This window comes from Myodes glareolus, chromosome 6 (assembly GCF_982192425.1).
Source record: "Myodes glareolus chromosome 6, mMyoGla1.1, whole genome shotgun sequence".
Lineage (NCBI taxonomy): Eukaryota > Metazoa > Chordata > Mammalia > Rodentia > Cricetidae > Myodes > Myodes glareolus.
The window spans coordinates 27,127,389-27,152,892 of record NC_142031.1 but is presented as its reverse complement, the minus strand read 5'-3'; the positions used below and the strand labels follow the sequence as shown (position 1 = coordinate 27,152,892).

At 36.8% G+C, this 25,504-nt stretch overlaps 1 protein-coding gene across 7 annotated transcripts in view; it reads left to right on the top strand.

Annotated features, from left to right (window-relative positions):
- Positions 1 to 25,504, top strand: part of Exoc6b (exocyst complex component 6B) — a 459,484-nt gene that overhangs the window by 211,993 nt on the left and 221,987 nt on the right. For 5 of the 7 annotated variants that reach the window (XM_085690547.2, XM_048416401.3, XM_085690544.2 and 2 more), the window contains exons 9-16: positions 4,649 to 4,732; positions 5,137 to 5,183; positions 6,895 to 7,015; positions 9,674 to 9,745; positions 10,905 to 11,002; positions 13,439 to 13,544; positions 16,826 to 16,935; positions 19,996 to 20,107. In XM_085690547.2, the coding sequence (XP_085546673.2) occupies positions 4,649 to 4,732; positions 5,137 to 5,183; positions 6,895 to 7,015; positions 9,674 to 9,745; positions 10,905 to 11,002; positions 13,439 to 13,544; positions 16,826 to 16,935; positions 19,996 to 20,107 (750 nt within the window). The remainder of the gene's footprint in view (positions 1 to 4,648; positions 4,733 to 5,136; positions 5,184 to 6,894; positions 7,016 to 9,673; positions 9,746 to 10,904; positions 11,003 to 13,438; positions 13,545 to 16,825; positions 16,936 to 19,995; positions 20,108 to 25,504) is intronic. The other 2 variants (XM_048416402.3, XM_085690545.2) reach the window with 1 other exon arrangement.

The following is a 25,504-nucleotide window of genomic DNA, read 5'->3' as shown; positions in this document are numbered from 1 at the left end:
TCCTTGGGACTGAATGACTGAGGGACTGGGCAGGACAGAAACTTCTGTCAACATTGTTTTCTAGGAAGAGTTCAAAAATAGGAACATATAAAGTGTGCTGCTACTTCTCTGTGGGGCATGTGTGGGTGAGCTTCAGGTTTCCAGGGGGTTAAATTTAGAGGAAAGCACACCAATGAGTGCATAGTAACTGTTACCAAGTGTGACTGTTGGTGGCCATTTCATGTTTTCTAATTTTTCTAAAAGTAACATTTTACTTTTGTAATTAATAACAATTTAAAACATGATAGTTATAGTGGAAAATACAAGTAGCAAAAGATTTTTTAAGAAAGAATCATTTCCATCAGAGTGTCAAAGTGCTTTATTTCCTGGCAAAATCTAATGTTGATGATTTGGTTTAGGGAACAATCATTGCCAATTATTCCAGGCTTATCTCAGGGTATAATTTAATACTAAATTATTTAAATGAAAATTGACTTTCGTAAATGGAATACCAAGTGAGGTGAGCTGTATAACAGCTTGAGACTGAAAGGCAAAACACAGAATCAGTGAGTCCTGAGACCTTGATCTTAAGGAAACGTCCTGTTAGTTTCCTGGGGGCTTCTGTCACATCGTAATCAGTTGATGACCTTGTTTCTAAGTTATTTATTTATTTACTCTTAAGAGATACCTTATTTAGCTGTGTTTGACACCTAAAAGGTGGGGCCAGGAAGATCAGTTCAGGGCCATTCTCAGCTACATGAGCGCGTATGTCAAAAAAACACCCTCTCTACTACGAGCAAAACAAAGAGCTATCTTCTTTAATATACTGTCCGTGTCAGTGTATTAAATCATATCAGCCAATTACACTATAATAATATTTGCAGAAAGCTTATCTAACACACAGGTTTTCTCTATAAATCACGTTGTAAGCCTTTTTGAGCTTAGTAACACTGGATAACATTTTATTGTTACAGGTAAGAGCCATTTTAAAGGGCAGAATAATGAATAAAAGGCACAAAATGCATACATAAAATGTGGCATTGAATAGGCCATGAAAGTGATACAGGTTTACAGTGTTTGACTGAAACAAAAGATGGTGTATTGCCTTTTTTGACCTTAACTAAAGAACGTGTGTATTGGATAATTTGAAGTTTTAGAGATTCTTCACATAGCTATGAATATTTTTGAACAGGCTCTGAGTATTGATTTTGTAGTTCAGCTAAGTTTTAACAAGTGATGAATTTGCAAGTTCAGAGTTTTTGCATAATGAAAATGCACTGTATCTTTTCCCCTATGTTCCTTTCTTTAAATGAGATGCCATCAAACTGTTAACCTAAGATAGAAATGGTGTGTGAGCTCCTGTTCTTTATCACCACATCTACTTTGTTCATGTGCCTTTAAATGCATCTCAGAACTGTCCTCCCTCCCTCCCTCCCTCCCTCCCTCCCTCCCTCCCTCCCTCCCTCCCTCCCTCCCTCCCTCCCTCCTTCCCTCCCTCCCTCCCTTCCTCCCTTCCTCCCTTTCTTTTTTGTTTTTTTTGAGACAGTGTTTCTCTGTGGCTTTGGAGCCTGTGTCCTTGAACTAGTACTTGTAGACCAGGCTGGCCTGAAACTCACAGAGATCCCGCTGCCTCTGCCTCCTGAGTGCCACCCGCCAGTTCTAATTCTTTCAATTTGTATAAATGTTACGTCCCACCTGCTCCCCAAACATTTTCTGTCAATAAATTAACCCTTTCTGTCCCTCCCTTCTCCCCTCCTTCAAAACTATAGAATCTGTTAGTGATTCTGAGTTTGGACCTAAAATGAAGCCCCTTTGTTCATCTAGTGACCTATTTCTGAATAGGGAAGTATTGTACCAGTTACTCAGACTAAACTGAGCAAATGCCTGCTTCTTGAATTTGCCTTTAGACATGAAGTGGATAAAATTGGCAGAAGGAATAGACTTATTAAAGGTGAATTGTTTAATAGCCACCAGGGCTAATCCAACTCACTTCTGTAAACGTGGACCCAGACTTATTAGATAAGTTGTTCCTCTTTCTGTTGAAGGAATATTAGACAGGAAATGAATTTGATTTTTATATAGAATTTCCTCTTGTATATTCTCTATCATTTACAAGAAAGAAATCAAATTAGTGCCTGATGGTCTAATTAGAATGGAGGCTTTCTCTAAATTCACAGCTAAGTGTATCTTGGCTCTGAAAAATGTTAAATATGTAATGTCACACTAGGATAATAAAGGTCATTTAGGGCTGTTAACCTTAAAATGAAAAGCCCTCCAGTGTATACAGCATGTAATTGACATTTAACAACACCAGTATCCTATGTGTTGGTAACAAGTAGGGAATAACTTTAGCAAATCAAATGGCAGTTTCTACTTGTTACTTAATAATTTGAATAATTTCCTTCCTCATTAAATGGTGGATGAATAAAGTGATGAAACAGTCATGCTAATATTTGATTTCATTTTATAGATAAGAAGTACTTGTAGAGAGTGATAATCACTTTGGCAGTTTAAGGTGTTAGTTTTTAAGGTCACAGGGCTTAATAGCCATGATCCAGGGACCAAGTTCATCTTGCGACCTGTATCTATTGATCCTGTGGACTGAAACTGCATTTGACATTCTTAACATAAAAAGTAAGACTGCCTGAAATGTAAAAAATTATAATATCCCTATTTGGGTTTCTTCAAGGAAGGTTTTTGGGTGCATGACTCATTTCTTTATGGTTGTCTGCAGCCATCTCAGCAGTAGAATGAGTGAAGCAGCTGCTGGTCAGCCGGGAGAAGCTGTTGTCCTCTTTACAGAGGGTATTTGCCCAACACCCACCCCAAGCTGTGGTATGTTTGTTTGATTGTGACTTCAGTTAGTGTTCTCAGTTCAGGTAGATGATAACATAACAAAGAAGTCATGCCGAATAAGCTTCAACTTTTTAGGTGGTGGAAGAAAACACCCTAGATAATTGCCCGAATAGAGGCTGCTTTCTCCTTACCACTTAGTTCATCTTATTTATCTTAAAACAGTAAGGACGTGTCTAAATGCTTGTTTTTGGTTAGGCACTCTTTTAAGAGCTTCATATCTCATTAAGTTCATATAGCAGCTGCACAAGGTTGAAATTTTTTGTGGTTTTAATTTTTAAACTTTAATTAATGTTTGATGGAGTAGAGTAGGCATTTTCTTGTTTGATGATTGATGTGGAAGGACCAGGATCACTGCTTATGGTCTCACCCGTGGACAGGTGGTTGGTTCTGGGTGGTATCGGAAAGCAGGTTGAGCAAGGCATGGGAACAAGGTTGAAATCTTTACTCATGAAAAGGATACTGCACAAGTGCAAATGAATAGACAGTGAAATTTAAATTATCAGCAAGGAGTCAGAGCAGTTACATTGGTAGGATGGGCAGAACCATAGTTAGAATGTAGTCACCTGGGTCTAAAATAGTGCTCTTAGTCTCTGTGGGATCTTTCTGCTTCTTTTTACTGATTGAGAAAAGGTTTTGGTTAAGAACATTTAGTCACAATGGAGCATATTATAACAAACCCTCTCAGTTTGTACTAGTTGTCTAGAGCTGCTAGAGCAACTACCACAGACTATATGGCTTACAACAACAGAAGTTTGTTCTATCCCAGCTCTGGAAGCTTGAATTACAAATTAAAAGCATCTTGGCATCTTGGAGCCCACACTCCGTTTTGAGACTATGGGAAGAATCTTCATTTCTTTCTGGCATCTATGGGTCCCAGAGTTGTAGGTGCTCTTTGCTTAAGTCTGCACGGCCCACCTCTGCCTCTTTCAGCACACACCATTCTCTCTCTCTGTGCCTTTCTGGGTCTTCTTGTTTGGGGATTCCAGCCATAGTATACCAGGGGCAACCCTCCAGCAGGCATGATCACATAGTTGGATTGAGCACATCAGAATTGCTCGTTCCAACTAAAGTGCTTAGAGATTCTTGGAAGGAAGTGGTTTGGGGGAGATACTGTTGGACCCAGAACAGGGCTTGTGAGTGTAGCACTCATGAGCCAGATGCTGTTCTGAGCACCACTCATGTTGAGTTCAGAAAACCTATCCAGTGTGCCTCCCAGGGGAGCTGTGAATGTGGCCAAACACATTTGTCATGTCACAGTGTCAAAAATTTGGACACCCATGCCTGGGGGAAAACTGAAAATTATATATCAAGAATATTGAGGGATTGTCTCTTTTGTTCTTGTTCTGTGTCTTCTTGGTAAGACTTCACCTGAGGAAAGGATTTGTCATTCTTAGATCTTGCCTTTCTTACTTTGAATTCTATCTAAACTGTTTTTCATTCTGGGCTGTTTCCCTTCTGGAATGTTCTATTTGTTTTTGAAGGGACATTTTCTTACTGTAACATTTTAATGTTGTTTTTTTACTTTCATTTTAGTGAACTTGTAATTACTGACTCAGAAACCGGCCATGGTATGCTGAAGCTTTCATTGTGACCATGTTGTTTTAAATGTCACTCCTGTCTATGCTTCAGGGTTTTGTGATTAGGTTCAATAAATGGTCATAGTTGCTTTTATTATTTGTGATTATCATTGTTACAAGAGTAGGTTTTGAGATATATGGTGTTGTTTAAATTCTATACCTGAAGTCTGCTCAATTCTTATTCATTTCAAGGATAATTGGTGCAATTATATTATTTCCTCTTGCTTGTTTTACAGGGTGCCCGAGAAACATTTGAAAATTACTACCGAAAACAGAGGCGAAAACAGGCTCGTTTGGTGCTCCAGCCTCCGTCAAACATGGTAGGCTTGCTACCTGCACTTTCTGTACTTTTACTCTTTTCTTCCTGGTAGCTGACTGTGTATGCATGTGTATGTGTGTATTTGTCTGTGTCTCTATGTGTCTGTGTACGTTTATGCATGTGCACCTGGCTATATGTGTTTGTTGTCATTCTGACACAACTTTGGCAAATGTGCCTTGAAGTAAAACTGGAGGTAAATGTTTCTTGACTGTTATGTGCTATCCATTATTTTATGTTCTAGGTATGTATCAGGTCACTCATTTCCATTGTTAATTTGTAGAACTGTGGCATTATCATTATACTTATCTTATGGTCTATGAGATTGAGCTTCCCAAGAATAAGTAACTGGTTTTCACATCTAAAAGTAATAATACAGAAACAGTAATTTTGCTTTTTTTGTTGCAGCATGAAACTTTAGATGACTACAGGAAGTATTTCAATCAAATTGTAGGGTAGGTACATATTTAAGTTTCTATACTTCTTTTGTAAGACTTATAAAAGATATGCCTTTACTTTTGAAGTTTTTCCTATTCTTTTTGGTAAATTCAAGAGAAAAAATAGATTTTTATTTTCTTATAATTTAGAAGGAACATCTTCTGAGTCAAGGTAACACACACCTGTCAGTCAGTGCTTGGGGAGGTTAAGAGACAAGTATCATCCTGGGCTGCACAGAGATATGCTATTTCAAGCACAAACAAACAATGAAAGGAACAGCTTACTGTTTTTAGCATTATATTTTTTTGAGGATGCTTTTATGAGTAAATAATTAAAAATGGACTCATAATGTTATTATACTTGATGTTTTGTTTCTTCATTCTTTGTTCCAATATGGAATGAGATAATCAGCTGCATTGAAAGAATTTTTTCAGACAGTAAAATATTTTAGACCTAGAAGAATTTAGCAACTTTTTCACAACAATTTGGTTCTGTGCTAGTCTGAAAACAACTGTGTATGATTCAGAAATCTGTGAGTAAAACGGTTACATTAAAATAGCCATTGTTAAACAGATTGCTGCCAGGCTGATTCCACAGGAGGGCATGAAGCAGTTGTTCTCATCTAGAGTGCACATAGTAGTGTTGGGGTTACTGAATGAAGACCTCATAAACAAGCTGCCTTTTCCGACTATGAGATGGTGACCATGGTTAGAAGAAATGCAGCAGAATTTGATTATTTCATTGAGCTTACTTGCCTACTTCTTCCTTCTCTCACTTTTTCCTCTAGCTTTCCTTCTTTCCTCCATTGCTTTCTTTCATCAGATTTATATTGCTTCAGTGTAATGAGTAACCTCCATTATGCCTATCATTGAGGGTTGAAGAATATAGCTATTGTTAGAGTGCTTGCCTAGCATGCGTGGGTTTCATCCTCAGCACGGCATAAAAGAAGGTGTGGTGGCACACACCTGTAATCCCAGCACTGGGAATGTGGAGGATCAATAGTTTAAGGTTAGTTTTTGTTATATAGGCAGTTTAAGGTCAGCCTGAATTACATGTGACATGAGACCTTGTGTGTGTGTGTGTGTGTGTGTGTGTGTTTTAGTAATTTAAAAACCTGCTGAGTTTTCTTTAGATTTGAATGAGCAACAAGGTAACTGAAGATATGTTTTAAATGCACAATAAGCTAAAACAAGGAAATTCAAAACAAGTATTTAATTTTAAAAAAAATCTCAGTCTGAGTTTTCATTTCAAGATAAAGTTTCATAAGGTTACTTTTAAAACCATTCTGTAGCTTAGGCAAAGCTTGCTTTAGCCTCCTGAGTTTCTGGAGTTATAGACCTGATTAGGGGAATTTTTTTGATGTGTTATATGTTTAATTCTTAAAAATCTATAAATTTCTACTTAAAATCAGCTTCTTGAAGTGTATTAGATTTTAAAACTACGTTGGAAGTAGGGTCTACAAGCTGTATATACTTTCCTCTTTTAAATTGTTGGGCTCGTGGTTGATAGAAATGATCCTTCCGTCTTGGTAGAGTGTCTAAGATACTAATATGATTGTAGACACATGTTCAATATGTTAAGTAATTTTATTTATGATAATGAATAGCTTTCTTCAGAAGGAAGTATTTCCTTTGAAGTAGATGGCAACTGCTGATGTCAAAGCTTCGTAGTCAAGCTATAGCAACTGTGTCCTCTGACATCTGTGTTTTCTTTTCTTCCTAATCTCAGCTTTTTTGTAGTTGAAGATCACATTTTGCATACAACCCAAGGCTTAGTGAATAGAGCCTACATTGACGAGCTGTGGGAAATGGCACTTTCAAAGACCATCGCAGCATTGCGCACCCACTCGGTATGTATGTATGTAGGGCACCACAGGAGTGCTTCCTCACCACTGAGAATCTGCATAGTGTTTGCTGTTGCACTGATTTCAATTCGACATATATCTCTTTGGCAATCCCTGTCTGGAGATTGTGCAAGTGATTAATTTATACTTCTGTGTTCTGTAACACTGAGCTTGCCTTGTTGATGCTATCTGCAATAAGAAACAGCCACTCATGTCTATCCATAATTCTTTGTGTGTCAAGCAGTGTTCTCTGTATTTTATATACTTCATTCTCACTGTCTACAAAGCAACATATTATCATTAGTACATTGTTATGTGCTTCCTATTTATGTGCTTTTCACATTTATACATATTGCTAGAGAGTTACTGTAGTGAATGTTACTCTCCTTGCTTCTAGCTCTACAATTGGCCTTCCTCTCTGCTCGCCTAGGCTGAGACCTCTAGGCTTTTGCTGGCCAACTACCTGTTAAACTTAACTCAGTGGAGGCGTTAGAGGCAGGATAGTGGATAACTTACTAAAACTTTAAAATGTCAAATTTTCTTGTTGCTGACTGCTCATCACTCCTTGAACACTTGTCCATGGTAGTCCTTCACTATTCCTGTTTCTTATGCCTGGAATACTACTTTATTGATATTTGCATAAAGTACAACTTCCTTAGTCCATTAGTTTAACTTATAGTCAGTATCTCAGTAGTTTTATTGCTGGCAGGGTGTATATCTTACATTGAATGAATATAATGTATAACGTGGAAACAGCAAATAAGAACTTAGTAACTTTAAAAAGGAAGTCTATCAATTAAAAAACTGCAAGTGAAAAACAAGGAAAGAGAAGAAAACGATTGTCATTCAAGTCATAATGCTTTCCTGAGCGGGAGTGATGAGGTTCCGATGAGCATGTCTGAGAGGCTCTTGGCAAGAGCTAGTATTTCCCGGGACCGGTACAACTGCAGTTGCAGCTATTGCCTTTTTTGTATATGTTCTATTCATAACATGAAAGGATATTAAGCAGAAGAAAATAGTGGAAAGATATCAAAATAAACTTGAATGTAAGATATAAAAATAGTTCTTTGGAAATTTAATTCAAAGATAAGACTACATGTCATTTCATGATCAAGAAGACAAAGTTGAAGTCAGAAGTTTATCCCATAGTCACAAAGAGGTGGAAAATATGAAAGGAATACTTAAAAAATAGGGATTGTAATTGGAAAATAGCTGATTGAGACTGAGAAAATACAGTGTCCAACCTGGTGCCTGTAGTAATAGAATAGTAAAGTGGAAAGGGTTCATTGAGTGACACTGAGGAAACTGACAGCCAATCCAGTCGGACAGACACACAGACTCTTCATCATGGCCATCACATTAATTAGTCCAGTAAAAGGTGAGTTACATTCAGAAATATTTAATGGACACGTTAGATTAGTTCAAATAATCTTTTAAATAATAGGCTTTAGTGTCCACTTCAAGTAATTGAAAGAACTCATACAATAAAATACATGGAAGGAAATTTGGGGAAATTAGAAACTTATAAATAGAAAACTTAAAATAAGATGACTTGAGTAGGTCCATTTTTGTCAATAACCCAGAAGTGTGGGAGAGCTAGACCATGACAGTGCCTGGAGCAGTTTTCACATAAGGAACAGTCTAGAAAGCAGAGAAAGAAGGGATTCAAGCAAGAAGATTGGAACTATTTTGTATTGATATTAGTTTTGACATCAAAAAGACAAGGGTTCTTTAGAAGTAACAGAGACATAGAGAAAAAATACATGGTAATAGGAAAAACTCAAATACATCTTCATTATGGGGACATTGAACATATTACCATCAGATCTTGAGAGGTTAGATGGAGAACAAATAATAAAGTTATAACTGAGGAAATTGGAATATCAGAATTGATGAAATTTTGAATTAATAGCATATACTCTTTAGTCTTCTTGTGGAAACTGTCTTCCAGGTCAAGTAAGTAATCAGATGTGTGCAGTCAAGGTTATATGGTACTTATTTACAATTTTTGTTTTTATTTATTTATGCGTATATTATATCCCTTGTACTGTTTAATGTCTTTTTTCTTTTTGTATAATTAGACTTACCTAAGTTATCTGTCTTACCGATTCTATGTTTATCTGGTTTAAATCATCAGATCGTTGTCTTTTTCACATTATTTTGTTTTATTACATAATTATGGTTATTTGTCATTAGTTTTCATAGTGTCATCGGCGCAGTGTTTGGTCAGGTTGTTTTCAGTATTTTGTATTTTCTAATGTTTACATATAAAGATAAATATTTATTTTGAAAATGGCTTTAGATATATACCACAGTTTTGATACAAAGTGTTTTATTGTTGCTCATTTTAAAATAATCTATCCATTTTGATTTCTTTTAAAATTTTTGTATTTTAGTTTATTGATTGCTGAGCCATCTTGTTGACCCCAGTTTTTTCTTCTTTAAAGAATTTTAAAATGTGTTTTCACACGTTAAAGATATAGATCTTTTTACTGAACTCTGTCTCCTTAGTTCTTCTCTGGTTGAGACTGTTGTTCCCTTGTGCCAGAAAATGGTTAGACCCCTCTAATAAGTGCCTTTACCAGCTGGTGTGTTAAACCATGTCATAAGTAAAAATGCAATGTTTTATGAGATATTTCTCTCCCTTTTGCCCATTTCCTTTAGTCCTACTGTTCTGATCCAAACCTTGTGTTAGATTTGAAGAACCTCATTGTACTCTTTGCTGACACACTCCAGGTACGTGCATGATTGACACTTGCCTTTCTAGAGGAGGATTCCATCAGCTATGAATTTCTCTTCCAAGCCTGACTCACTCCATTGAGTTTCTAATGTTTATTCTTTTTCTAGAGCTAGATCTTTCTACTTCTTTATAACAGTAATTAAGGCTTTATTTTGACCAGTTATGCTCTTTTAAGTAGCTCCTATTCCTTTTTTTCTCTCAGAGGAAAAAAAAATTCTCGCATCATTTGAAAATTTAGAATTTTAAGTGTTTGAATTCCAACCATAGCACCTATGTACCTTGTAGTGTATTCCACTACCATCTTTTTAGTGATGGTTAGTTTGAACCACATTAGAGTAGTATTAGATATTAGTGAGATAGTAGTAGCTGCACTTTCTCTCTGTTCTTGAAGAATTCTTTGGACAGTAAGTTACCATGGGAAGAACTTATCTAAGGGTATATGTTGGTTTAAATTTTTTTATCATTTTCTTTTTATGGCTGAACCTAGAAATTTTGATAGGTGTCTTTGACTTTTTGAGTGCTAAACACTAAATATAAGGGTAGAGATGAACAATTCTGATGTCATTTTTCATTGTTTAAATAATGAGACATCTTTTAGCAATTAATCTTACTTTTGTTTATTTAAAAAGTCTGGGGAATGGTGAGGGAGGAGGAGAGGGAGTGGGGGGGTTGGGGGAAGCGGGAGGGTATTGGGAGGAGGGGAGGAAGTGGAAAGAGTGTTTTCGGATACTTGAATAAACAAGTCTAACGGAAAAAAAAAATAAATAAACTGAAAGAAAAAACCAAAAAAAAAAAAAAAGAAAAAGAAAAAGAAAAACCCATTTCGCTTTCCTCACTGTTCCCACATCCCTTACATCTTGGTTTGTTTGAGAATGAGCTTTGTCCAGTATCCCTGCTTCTACAGACATCTCTTCCCATGAGCGGACCAAGGGCCCCATTTATTTTATTTCACATATTTCCAACATCAAGTCCAATTTCAGAGATTCAAAATTATTCAAATATATGAATGTTTAATTCGCTAATAACATATCTGACCCTGGGGCTTTATTCTTTTGTTTTATTGTGACCCATAAAGTGAAATCTGAAAACCAAAAAACAAAACAAAACAAAACAAAAAAGTCTTCTTTGAAAACAAATTAAATTACTTTCTTTCAGGTGTATGGTTTTCCTGTGAATCAACTTTTTGATATGCTTTTAGAAATCAGAGACCAGTATAGCGAGACTCTGTTGAAGAAGTGGGCAGGTGTTTTCAGGTAAGGGGCTAAAGGTTCCATATTCCTTCCCTTCCCTGCCCTATGCATTCGCACCTTTTGGGAGATAAGCAAGACTTTACAGATAAAATGAGCATCAAGAGCATGTGGCTTATTTTTTTTTAAATGCTCCAGTTTTACAAAATTCTAATGATTTGTAATTATTTGTGAACTGACCTTCCAAGGCATCCTATATCAATATATTAGTACCTGCTGTGTTGGGAAAGCCCCATAGTCTGTTTGTTATATTTGTTTCCTTAGATAAAGACAGACTTACTGGTTCACACCAAATTATCTAGTCTTCTTACCTTATTTTATAGTTTTTGCTTTTCCCAAATGCTGTGCCAGCACGGCCACTGTAGTTTTTCTGAGCAAGGGACGTCGGGATTAACACACAAGATAACTTCAGGTTCTGCAGACAAGCCTTTATTCCACTTTCTCACACAGCAGGGGAGGCTGAGCCAGCAAAAACAAGAAGCTCATCATAGTAAGGGTAAACATCTTTAGAAACATTGCTGAAAACAACAGATTGTTTTGTTCTTCTTTTTGCTCTTGTTTTCAGAACAACCAACCACAAGAGTGCAAAGCAGATCAAGTGGGGGTGTGAAGGTCTGTCCTCTAGGGACCCAACACCGAAGATCATACTTAGTTTGGCAGTAGTAGTTAAGCTGTCACGGATAGTAGTAGTCCCTCAGGAAAACATTTTATTTTATAAACAGAGTCTCCTACTTCCAGGATGACCTTGAACTCCTGATCTTTTTTCTTCACCTTTTTAAGTGCTGGAATTATTGGTGAATGCTACTGGATTTGGCTTACTTTTTTGAGCTATTCACTATTTAATAACTCATATTATCTCTTATCATTAGTTTTCATAAGCAGAGAACTGGCTTATTGTAGTTAATATCTGAAGCATGCTGTTTAAGTAGTTATTCCAACATACATACAATAATGGGAAATTCTTCCGGAACATTTCCTCCCAGCACAGGCCTCTTGGGAATAGTTCCTTAGTACACATCTCTTGTCATTTCATTTAAGTTTCTTCTTGTTTTGAACCTGTCCTCTAAAAGAAGAATGATAAAGCTATCTTGTTTTAATCTTAGTTTAGTGCTTGAAGTTTTAGCTACAGCAATACAGCAAGACAAAGAATAAAAGGAATACAAAAAGGAATACAAATAGGGAGGACTAAAATTATCCCTATTTGCAGATGATATGATTCTCCACTTTTAAGACATCTAGACTCCACCAGAAAACTCCTAGAACTTTTGAACCCCCTCAGCAAAGTTGTAGGACATAAATCAACATACAGGAGTCAGCAGCTTTTCTATATTCTAAGATCAGGCATGCTGAGAAAGAACTCAGAATAACAATCCCATACATCATTCATTGTATCCACAAATATATATATAACAAACAAAAAATAAACACAGGAATAAATTAACCAAGGAGGAGAAAGGCCTCCACAATGGAAAGTAAGGTCTCTGAAGAAGTTGAAGAAGACCCTAGAGGTTAGAGGACTGCCTATACTCCTGGGTCTCTGGGACTAGTATTATGGAAATGACTGTATTACCCAAAGTAACATACAGGTTCGGTGCCGCCCACATTGGAGTTCCAGTCTCTCCTTTACTTCAAGAGTTCTCCTTGCCCATTGTTTGTGTCTCCTTGTTAGCTTATCTTGTTTTCAACTTTATTTTTAAACCTTCACCCTCATCTTTTAATCTTACTCTTAACAGTTCACGAACATATCATTATTTAGTTCAATTCATCCATTTATTAGTGTAAATGTGTACACTTCTAGAATCCTGATGTAATTAGTGCTGCTAATTGTTTTCATGGTAAGGTTATCTCTGCAGGTAGTAGAGACAGCATGGAATAGCCACTTCATTCTGTGCTTTCATGGGTTTCTGTTTGCATTTCATGGGAAGTTTTCTGCTTTCAGAGAACTCTTAATGTACTCAAGGAGAGAGAACTTATTACTGGAAAACAACATTTGTGATTAGTACAAAGCAAAAGATAGAGGAGAAGGAACATAGCTTGGATTATTAGAAGTTATTTTTTTTCCCTCTGACACTTTCTTAAGTTAGAATGCGTTGTCTAGTACATAATTAAAACTGTGATTATGAATCAATATATCTTACTAAAATAATCAGCGCCAATATTCTCTTCTCATTTGCTTCCCAGTTACCCTTAATTTTCTGCCTATTTGTAAATCACAGACACTAGAAGGCCATGTTATAGCTGTGCTCCACGTGTTTCAGAGCTTAGTTTCTCTCTGATTTCTTTTTAAAATGCCCAAACCAAAATGTCTGAATTGTAGGAATGTAGTAAGGACTGGAAAGTGTTTATCTGAAATTGTGGTAAATGTACAATTATTAAACTGCCTTGGAAAAGTCTCTGTGTTTAACCCTCCTCTCTCCCTCCCTCTCTTTTCATTTTTTATAGAAACATACTTGATTCTGACAATTATAGTCCCATACCAGTAACGAGTGAAGAGACATATAAAAAGGTTGTAGGACAATTTCCATTTCAAGATATAGAACTGGAAAAGGTAAGGGATACATTAAGGTAAAATTCTCTCTCTCTCTCTCTCTTTTCAATTAGATTAAATTCTCTCTGAAACTGAGATAGTCCATGTCAATAGATTTTAAAACTTTCAAAGACTTTCTTCTGGCTCTTGATGTACAGAATCACTTCATTGGAAATTTGAAAAAGGCTTTGAGGTCCTACACATCTTTAGAGTTTTTCAGATCACTTGTGTAATGTAATTTGATTAAAATTTGAAATTTTTAATTTTGCTGTACTATTCAAATAGTTTCTTCTAAGACCAGACATTTAAATTTGCTCCCTTTGGTATAACTCTATTGTTTTGACAGTGCATCAGGAGCTTTCTCTCCACCAAAGCTAGAGTGCAGAGGAGTTTTTCTTTAGCAGCCCCTTTCTACCCAAGCTCTCTGCTGCACTTAAGCCCTTCACATGAGAAGTAGGAAAGTACAGATTTAAGTATTGTCTTGCTGTTTACGAAGTCACAGACACTTTTCCAATGTGGTTCCATGGCACATTTGTCACTGGGGGAAGTCAGGGCAAGAACTCATACAAGGTAGGAACTTAGAGGTAGGAAATGATACAGTGCAACTTACTGCCTTGCTCATTCATGATTTGCTCAGCCTGTTCTAACATCATCCAGCACCACCTTCCCAGAGGTGGCATCACCCACAGTGATCTGGACTCTCCCATATTAGTCATCAATCAAGAAAGTGCCACACAGACTTACCTGTAAGCCAGTCTTATGGATTAATTTTCTCTATTAAGTCTGCTTCTTCCCATATGACCCTAGTTGACATCAAGTTGACTTAAAAGCCAGCCAATACAGTTGGTCCCTTGTCAGCTTGACACACAAACACATTGCTTATCAAGACATAACCTTTCCTTTCTTGTTTATTTCCCCAAATCTCATAATAACATCAGTATCACAGTATAAAACATCCCAACTTTTAAAACTTCTACAGTCTTTTTAAAAAAATCAGGTGCTTTAATATTTTATTCTCTAAAACATCTAATGTCTCAAGTTCAAAGTTTCTCTAGACTAGCCAACGTTTCTTTAAAATGTCCAAAACATCTATAAAATTCCAGTGTCTCTCAATTGCTTGCACTTGTAAAATTGAAAATAAGTTAAATACTTTCTTACTCTAAGAAGGAAGATCCAGGGCACAGGTATAAATCAAATCAAAGCCCAAATTTAATAATATAAAAAGATCAATGCTTGATGTCTGAGACTTATGATCCTCTGGTCTCCACAGGCCCCCGGAATACTTTTTTGGCTCTGCCCTGGGCAGTATACGCAGTTTGTTTCCTTGGCTCAGGCTAGCTCTACTCCACAGTTGTTGCTTTCCTTGGTGATTGGCCCATGGTGGGACAGCCCTAAAATTTTGGTTTCTTTTCTGAATCTAGACTCTTTCCTGCAACCAATAGGCTCCTCTGGGCTCTCTTAAGGGAACTCTGACCCTGCCATATGTTGCCAAGCTTTTGTGTCTCTCCGTGGCCCCTTCAGTCCTGAGTCTTCACATTTACCATTGGCCTGTTTTGACCTCTCATGTCAAACCATAGCTGCTCTTCGTTAACCTTTGTGTCTTAAAAATCAGTACCACCTGGAGGACTCTTAAATATTAACCATGCTCAGCTGCCAGCATGATACGTAGCCTTGGATCCCAGTGGACCACAGCCTCTATGTGCTTTAGTGAGTTTTTCTAAGTCCCTCCAGCTTGTTCCCAAATATGGCCTATAGCTCAGGCTTGTTACCAACTAGCTCTTATATCTTAAATTAACCCATTTATATTAACCTACATTTTATGCAGCTTTTTACCTTTCCTTCATTTTGTGTGTCTGACTCCCTCTATGTCTTGTTTGTGTCTCTCCTGTCCATGTCTCCTGCACACCTACATTCATCTCCTCATTCCTTTCTCTCCCTAGAAATCCCAGCTATACCTCCTGCCTAGCTATTGGCCATTTAGCTTTTTATTATACCAATCACAGCAATATACCTTCACAGTGTATAGATATCCCACAACAATGTGCTGACCCTGAAAAAAATACTTCCAGATTTATGTCCTCAGTGATACTGGTCTCTTCTTAATCATCATTAGTTTCTAGACTCTAACTAACCAACACCAATTGTCCTGGTAAAGTAAAGTCTTTACTTAAGCAGTTCTGGTCTCTTTTTAAATACAGCTGATTCTTCAGCCCCAGCTGACTAGAACCACAGATTCTTAAAGCTCAAGATATCAAATTGCCCTATTAGAGTCTTGAAGGGACTCTCAATCTTCCCTTTGAAACCATTTAAGTTAGGATTCCATATTCTGCATTACTTTCAACATTCTTAACTACTAAGTTTCACAATAGCTCATTAAGCCTCAAATACTCAATAACTTTTCTAGTCCAAAGTTTCAGAGTAATTCCATGGTTCTCTTAATAACATGTGTTGAGGTCTGCTGCAGACTTACCCCATAACCCAGTACTAGTTTTTGACGTAGGATTTGTATGCTGTGGTGAAACACCATGACCAAAAGCAACTTGGAAGAGGAAAGATTTATTCCAGCTTACAACTCTCAGGTCTCAGTGCATCCTTTGGAGAAGTCAGTAAAGGAGCTCATGGCAAGAACCTGGAACTTGGAACTGAAGCAGATACTGTAGAGGATGTTGCTTAATGGCTTGCTTGCTTTGCTTGTTTTCTTATACCATCCAGAACTACCTTTCCTCAGTGAGCTGGGCCTTTCCACAACAATCATGAACCAAGAAGTGCTTTAGAGCTAGGAAGATTGCTCAGTGCTTAAAAGCACTGTGGCCACTCTTGCAGAGGACCCAAGTTCAGTTCTAAACACATACCTGACAACTCACAATCACCTGGAATTCGAGTTCCAGGGTGTCTGACACCCTCTTCTAGCCTCCTCAGGCACTGAATGTATGAGGTGTGTATGTATAAAAGCAGGTAAAACACACATGTATATAAACTAAAATGATAAATAAAATAGAAATAATTAAAAAATAAAATGTCCCACAGACTTGCCTGCCGCCCAATCCTATGGAGGCATTTTCTTGATTAAGATTCTTTCTTCCACATTCACTTGTTTGTGTCAAATTGACATTAAAAACTAGTTCGCACACTTGTCTTATTCTTTTAAGTATTAGAAATCTCTTAGAGTTTTCTTTTAACATTTGATACTGTTAGATCTATACTTCACAAAGTAGGACAAAGTTGGTTTTTTCATTTTAAGTATTTTTCAAGTGTCTTCAATGGATTTAGTGACTTTCTTTCATTAATTCTTACGTTTACAGCAGCCATTTCCCAAAAAGTTTCCTTTCTCTGAATTTGTGCCAAAAGTTTACAACCAGATTAAAGAATTTATCTACGCCTGCCTGAAGTTTTCAGAAGATCTTCATCTAAGGTATAACAGAAGACACTGGGAACCAGTCCAGTGCTAAATTTATTACTTTCTCTAAAATATATACCATGTAAAATGTTTCCTATTTCTTTAACTATGAGTTTGGAAGCCTTAGTATACGCTTTTTACTGTAGGATACTGCTTTTTATAGTTATGGTGAATAGGAATAACTTTTGAATGATGTAAAAAGATATATTTTGCATTTTAAACAATATCAGCAAAAAATTACAGGAAATTATCATTTAACCTACTCTACCATTCTACTAGATAAAATTTTATAGTGAGAATGAAGCAATAACACAGTCTTTGGAAACAGTATTATTGCTCTGCTAGTGTGTTTATCTTAACCACAGGCTTCTTTGTTTCTTTGCTCATTCATTGACTTAGTCTGTATATCTTTTGGCAAATATCTAGTTAGGTGCTGTTTAGTAGTAAAGACATTAAGAAGCTCAAAGAAGGCCTTTATCTCCAAGGAGGATTTTACTTACCTGGGGACCTAAATGCTAATAGTAACTGCTGCAGTAAGTCAAGATATGCACAGCAGCCACCCTGCTCAGACCAGCAGTGCCTGGAGAGACTCCACGCTCCATCTGTACCCACGCTTGGTAACTTTACAAAAAGAGTGAATGAACAGAACATATTTTGTGTCAGGCTTTTCTGAAAATAAGTGTAATTAGGAACTGGTTTGAGTCACCTTTTTATTAACTGTTCTACTAGTTTGGGTTTTACATAGGTCTTCTAGTATTCTAGACAAGTTCTCTACCAATGAGCAAGTCTCCAGCCTTTGTTTCTTTAAGATGCTAAGGCAAGATCTTTCTAAGTTGCTCAACACAACCTTAATTCTCATCTGTAGTCCACACAGGCCTTGAACTTGCTGTCTTCCTGCATCAACCTCCTGTGTAGTGTAAAAAGCTCTGTTAATTATTGTTCTTACTTTGAAAAAAAAAACTTGGTGATTGTACAATTTTTTTGATGAATTTTATAGAGAAGCCTCCTTTTGAAATCAGATTACTTTTGAAAGGTAAATACCAAGTTTTTTTTTCTCCATGGTTTCCATGCTTTGGTTGTAGCTCTACAATACACCCTAGAGATAGGATAACCTCACATCAGAGGTCAATCTCTAAGATCTTATTATGTATGTTTTTGACAGGAAATTATTTCAAGTCAGTTACAAAATGGCCTATTGTCACTTACTCTTTTGGAGAGATATAATATTGGGAAGTATATAAATTATTTAGATATTTTTCTTCTTATTTGTATTCTAAGTTTTTGAATGAAACTGTTTACTGTTTTCTTAATGTTATATTAGAGTGTTTTCTTCCTCTTTTTTTCTTTGTTTTTTTTTTTGAGAGTTGATCTGTGTTTATTGAGTTTTTGATCCAAAACTTCATATGATGAGGTTCACATTGACAATTTAAAGAAATATTTCCTCAACTTGAAGGAATTCTGCGCTTTCTTTCTAACACTGTGCTGACATTTGCCATTCACCTCAGAAGACATTTACTTTGTAAGCTGGAATCAGAGGCCACTGCTTCAGCTTAGAGCTGTCTCAGAATAGACTTAGTTGGGCAAGTGGGAAGCCTGGGAAACAGTACTCTCAAACAAAGGTCACCAAGTCAGAGAAGTGTTAGATGGAGATTTCTTATGCAGCTTTAAAAATAATTATTAATTTTTTGAATATTTTCCTTTCCATCAGACAGACAGTGGTAGAAATTATTATATATTGTGAAAAGTTGTGTTATCCATAAATTCTGAGGCCATGCAGCTATTTTGAAAGCTCTTATCAGTAGCAGGGGCTCCTATAATAAAGTGATATTCCAACATTTAATTAAAAGTACAATGCACAGATAGATTTTGTTTTTCTGCACACTGTGAAAGTAAATCTTTGTATAGAATTTTGGGGTGTTTTATCTTTCTAAACTTAAAAAAATAAAGAAAAGAGTTTGGAGGCTCTGTTGTCTGGGTAAGTACTTCAATTGCTGTGTATCTCTGAGGTCACTCAGAGAAAAAGTATTTTAATAGAATATTGAAATTATCATTCCACCTTACCTCAGTCTCAACAACTGTCATCAAGAAATCCAACAACAAATGTTGGAGAGGTTATGGAGAAAGAGGAACCCTTATTCATGGCTGGTGGGGTTATGAAAGTCAGTTCAGAGGTGCCTCAAAAAATTAAGGATAGAACCGCCATGTGTCCCAACTATACCATCTTTATTTATAATAAGAGAACTCCACATCCTACTTCAGAGATATTTGTACATCCATGTGCATTGCTGCTCTATTCGCTATAGCAAGGAAATAGAACCAGCCTAAAAGTCAACTAACACTTGAGTTGATAATAAAAATCTGGCACATATAAAATAGAATGCTGTTCACCCCTAAAGGAAAATAAAATCATTGAATTACAGGAAAATGGGTCTGTTTACACTGTTTAAGTGAGGTCACTCAATCTCAGAAAGAAAAACTGTGTTTTCCTTCATATACAGATTCTAGCCTGTAATGTTAACATTCATGTTTGTAAACAAATACACATGTGTGTATTATAACATATAAAAGGAGACTAAAAAAGTAGTTTTAAGTGATGAGGATGATGAACACAGTTAAATAAGATGTACTAATTTTTTTTTTTAGTTTTAACTCTGTCATAGATGTGTGTTTGCGTGTGTGTGTGTGTGTGTGTGTGTGTGTGTTATGTGCATAATGTTATAACTGATGGTGGAAGTATAAAATCCAAAGTGAAGTTACATGGCTTCAGAATGACTTTTTCTAAAACTGTGCAAGTTAACCTTCACTTCTTAAATTATTCAAATGTGAAAAAACAATCTAGGCAGAGTTTTGTAGATAGATTTTTTTTAATGAAAACTCTGCAGATAACTTGTTAATGTACTTGAAATACTTTCTGATACATAGTACACATTAGCTGTTTACTCCTCCCTTTACACTGCTGATGCTTCTGTTTCTACTAATTCAGCTACAGTTGTTTCTACTGCAAGACCTGCTGCACTTGCTCATTTCCCAAATCTAGTCACCTAGGATGCAACTGAGTTCATATTTACATTTCAGCTCCACGGAAGTTGATGACATGATCCGTAAGTCCACAAACCTGTTACTGACCAGGACTCTGAGCAACTCTCTGCAGAATGTCATTAAGAGAAAGAACATTGGCCTTACTGAGGTAAAGTAGCTCTTTGTAACGGTGACCATCCCAGATGTCCTGTGCATGCACTTTTCCTACATCTATTATTGATGCCAGGGATATTAGCCCTTGGTTCTCTTGGTTTATGTTAGACTTACTTGACTTTTCTTGCTTTTGATGTCTTCTGGATATGATTGGTAATTGCTCTATCACCATGTTACCTGCTGAACAAAAGCCTGATGATCTGTGATTGAGCCTGAGAGAGAAAGTAATGGTTAACCACCTCCCCTCGTAAAGGGGAAAAGTATAAACTGAAGATTTGGCTTGCTGATATCTAGTCCTAAAACTAGAAAGTTATGAGATTTTCTTTCCTTTGTAAATTTAGGATTTTATGGTCACATCTTACATTGCCGTTCACTGAAGGTACTGTGCTCAACCTGAGAACTTAGGTTAGGGGAAATTTTTTCTTCAGGAGAGAAAGGCTGCAGGCCATCTGTTTCTTACAGATCTGGTACAGATTCAGTATCAGTTCCTCTAGAATAATGAACATTTCTAACTGCATAGTGTCAAGAATGATGATAAAATTCAGAAAATGGTAATGATAATATATGTGCATGTATGTGTATATATATATATGTTATACTAACCAAAGCCAAAGACAGCTGCAAACTAGATGAGCACTGTCATGGAGACTTTCTTTCTCTATGTTGAGATAAAGAACACCATGCTATATGACACTGGCTGTGATAGAGCTATGTTACAACAGTTTTTAAAGTTGGAAGTTCATGTAACCATAATTTAGAATCTTCTCCTTATTCTCCTGCACTTTTTTTCTATTGCTTAGAATAGAATTGTCATGGATTAACTTTCTTGTATCTGAAAATGGCGTAGATTTTTTTTTCCTTACCAGAGCCCTAGAAACAAGGAAAAGTGGAAGTAAGGGTCAAAAACCTCTTTCATTGTCATTGTATTGTATTTTTTTTCCTTTTTGAATCTCAACTGGGAGAGAAAGTTTATACTTTGTCAGCTCTATCTTCATGATTATTCTTCTCCCAGAATCAACTAATTTAATTTTTTTATGCCAACAGAGGTAAAGATTTTATCATTTTGGGTAGAAATGGTTTGGTGTTACAGAACACTGAAGTAAAAGAAAAGTGTTGAAAATATATACTTTATCATCCTCCCCAGCATGTCAGGTCATTCAGAGTTTAAAACTCCATATAAGCTATACCTGTCAATCTGACTTATCTTGCTTTGGGGCTACACAATGCTCCTCTCTCTATGTTCTGTCTCTGTTCTCTTTTCTCCCTGGCCTTGCTGCTTTCATGGCTACTTTTCTTCCACTTGTTTCATACTACCTTCTAGGAGCTAGAACTAGGTGTCTCAACCTTGAATGACACCTACTTGAGGTGCATCTATTCATAAACTACTTTTTCCAGGTCTGTAGAAAAAGCAGCTGATGACTATGCATGTCTGCCTTTACACAGATTTACTGGGTTCCAGTGCTGCCCCTTTGTTCAGTAGTGTGTTCTTGGGAAATGACTGAGATTTATGTTTAAATGAGTACAATGGCATCACTTTTCATTGGATTATTTGAGCATTAAGTGGACATGCTAAGTATTTAGAATGGTGTTTGGACCATAGAGAATACCAGTGCACACTGATTGTTATTACTGTATTTTCTGGGCATGCATACAGTATCAGGTCTAGTATAGAATGTATTTTTTTTAATTAGGAGAAACCAAAAGTTTAGAACAAGATGTCTATATCAAATGTGTCTATATCAAGATGTATTCTCAGGAACTGAGTACAAGCTATACGTGATTCTTTACTACTTATTTTTTGGAATGTATTCAATGTATTTTTGTATCCATATTGATGATAATATCTATTTTGAGCTAAATAAACAATGAACATGACTAATTTTAAGCTCTGTATCAGCAATTAGTTCAGCATAAACTTTGAGATAACATTTGAAAAGGATTTTCTTCTAAAAGACACAGTGAAATAAGTTTTGTTCTTTGCTCTTTCTGAAACTGGAACCACTAGAATCAAAGTCTGGTTCTGGCAGGCTTAGCAAGTGAGGCTCAGCTACACATACTCATTGAATCAGTCACAGGGACAAGTAATAGTGAAAAGCAGAGAAAGGAAATTGATTCAATTTTCACATTGGAAAGAGGAGCAAATAGATCCAGTGCCCTCCAGGTTCATCTTCAGGGCCCTGCCATGAGGGTTGTGCATTCCTAAGTATTCCTGGTCAAGATTTCATCCTGCTCCTCATGGACCCCCTATTGTCTGAGTTCCAGTCTCCACTGCAAGAAGTTTGAAGTGGTCAGATTACAAGAAATCTCTTTGTAGGAGACAAGGTCCCCCTCTGGCTGGCACCAGCCTTTTCCTTCCCGAGCATGTCGTTACTGGGGGGACGTTCTAGTGTTTTAAGTCCCATTGTCTCAGTAGTCTGATAGCTGAAAGCAAGATACAAGTGTATCCTTTAGAGTATCTTCCTTTCGTGATGGGTACATTTTCACAGTAAATTAACTTAAAATACTGTAACTGGCAGAAATGGCGATAATGTAAGGAAGTAGACCCAGAGGTGTGCTTTTAGGTCATAGCTAACATCTAGACTTAGAGTTGTGATTATTTAGCCCCCAGCAGACCTGAAGCAACAGCTGCTGCTTTTATTTTGTTGTGATTTAGACAAATGATCAGAGCTGTGGCCTGTTATGTCTCTCACACACCATATACCTCCCACCCCTATTCCCAACAGCAGTGGCAGGGCATATGTTAGTTACATTAAGATACTTTAAGTCAAAAACTTGAACGAAACCTTGGAAGTTGGAATTAGGAGTCCATTTTTTTTTTTGTAATTCCATTGTTTAGGTCCTGAAGATGCACAAATTGAATGGTGGCTAAAGAGTGAGAGAAAGTCTCTCACAGTCCTAGGTTAATTCATCTTGTGAATGAGACCAGTGTTTCATTGCTGTTTAGTTTTTGTCTCCTTACGGATTTAGCAGCTGGGAATCATTAAAAGTATGTGACTTCTCACCTTATTGCTTTGGCTCAATTTCTGAAAGTTTTGGGATGGTAAATTTTCTGCTTCTGTAAACAAGATAAAAGCAGATCTAAGAGAAATCGATACATAAAATAATTTATAGTTGAGAACTAAAACCTGCTAGGTACATATTTATATCACTATTTAAGTGATGGCCACATTTCTTTTCTGCAGTTGTCCAGAATAGAATACCTGCTTTAGTGCCTTGGGTCCCTTAGAGATTTAGAGGAAGTGCTGGTACAGTGATTCCCCACAGGGCGTTCTGTGCCACAGCTCTGTGGTCCCCGCAGGGCAAGCTGTGCTGAGGCTCTCTCACATGTACTTTCATACCAACAAGGACAGGTGGAAAACCTTTTTGTTCCTAATGGGATTTTGTTCGTTATTTTCTTCGTGTGAAGTTTTGTTTGTTTGTTTGTTTTTTGAGACAGGGCCTGGCTATGTAGCCCAGGCTGAGCTCAAACTCTCAATTTTCGTGTTTCAGCCTCCTGATGGATTCTTAATAAAGTGACTTCTGTCATTTAGTTATTAGTTGCTGTTTACACTATAATTTTTCTTTGCTTGGCTGTTCTCATAGGACTTTATATGAGAGATAATTAATATGGTAGTTTGTTGGTAATTGCGTGTCCTTGAAACAATGTCAAGGATAGTTTGAAATATGAGTTGGGTTTAATGGTACTGTGGAAGGTGCTCGGACTTTGATGATAGTCTGATCTCAGGATACTTCATTTCATCTTTCAGTGCAAAAGTTAGCCTCCAAAGCCTCTCCTTTTGCAAACATTTCGGAAGCTGTCATTCAGGAATGGAGATCATCAGACCTTACTAACAGACAGTTCCCTCTGAAAATGACATGCATGTGTTATAATCCTGGAATGTTTTAATAGTCTATTCTGTGGTTGCCAGTGAAACATAAGGGGTGACTGACAGCCCGCTGATGCAATTCATGGTGATCTCTTGTGTTGACAGATCTTTTTAAAGTCATGATAAATTACTACTGTACCCAGCATAGCCGCCTCCTTTTTCTTTTTTTTTAAACTGCCAAAATCCTGCAAAACAGAACAATTTTCTCTTTGACTGCCACTGTGTTTTTTTTTTAAATTTTTGTAGCATGACATGTTTCCTCTTATTATTAGAATTTCTTTTGATAGACAGAATATGTTCCTTATAGGTAATGCTGATTTTAAAATGGAAATCTCTAATTCTCCAATTTAATTCCTTTCCATTTCTGACGCTTACATCAAGACAACCTTGCCACTCTCTATACCTTTAATCCCTTTCCTCCTTTTTGGGGGACTGTTGAAACCTTGTAGTTTTCGGGAGAGGGGTACCACCTTCTTTAGTGATGTAGCTACCAATAAGTTGTCCTTGCTCCAGTAAATTACCTTAACTGGGCAGGAAACTAATTAAACTCAGCAGGTCACACACAGACAGAAGACAAGGAAGTAGGAGGGATCTATTTACAGAAGGAGATAATGAGGGATTGAAGGGGTGAAATGCCTAAGATTTATTATATAATTGTGTGAAACTCAAACAATTTAAACTTTTAAAAAGAGTAATTTGATTTAGATGATCTAAGTGTGATTTTTGTCCTTTGAAAGAGAAACAGAACCAACAGACTGTAATGCATTGCTCATTTTAAGGGGTGTGCTTTTCTTCCAGAGTAATGTTGGATTTGGGGATAATTTATAAGAGACAGGACAATAGCCTTGTATCCAAAATGCCATCTCTGAATTATACTTTGATGATTGGCAAGAGTTTCCAGACAGATTTTCACTGTCTGGTGATTTCTGAGGAGTAATAGAAAAAGTTAGTGTTGGTGACAGTTCATCTTTTCATCTGAGAGAATCTCATAGCTGCATCTTGGTACCTTTTGTCCTTTGCTAGTGCCTCAGAAGTAGCTGCTTGCCCAGGTTCTTCAGGCAGTACAAGTAAGTAGAGGGCTTTGTTCTTTTCATTACTGAAGAGTTATTGGTAGAAGCTAGCATAAATGTCCTGAGAATAATGTACTGTGTACTTTGGCCCAGGAATGGCTGTTACAAAGGAGGTGAGCGTGCACTTTCTGATTATATATCCATTCATAGTTTGTTTAATATTCCTCAACATCATTCAGTGATCCTCTTATGTAGTGGTATATTATTTGTATTTTGATAAATAAATCTTGCCTGAAGACTAGAGGCAAAGGTAAAGCCACTAGAGGTTAGCAATGGTGATACACCTTATATCCCAGGATTTGGGAGACAGGCAGATGAATCTCTGTGAGTTCAAGGCCACCCTGGGCTGCACAAAGCTCAATGCAGAAACAGATCCAGGTGTTGGTGGCTCACACCTTTAATCACAGCCCTAGAGGGAATATGAAATGAGAGGAGAGAAAGGTTTAGGCTACTTAG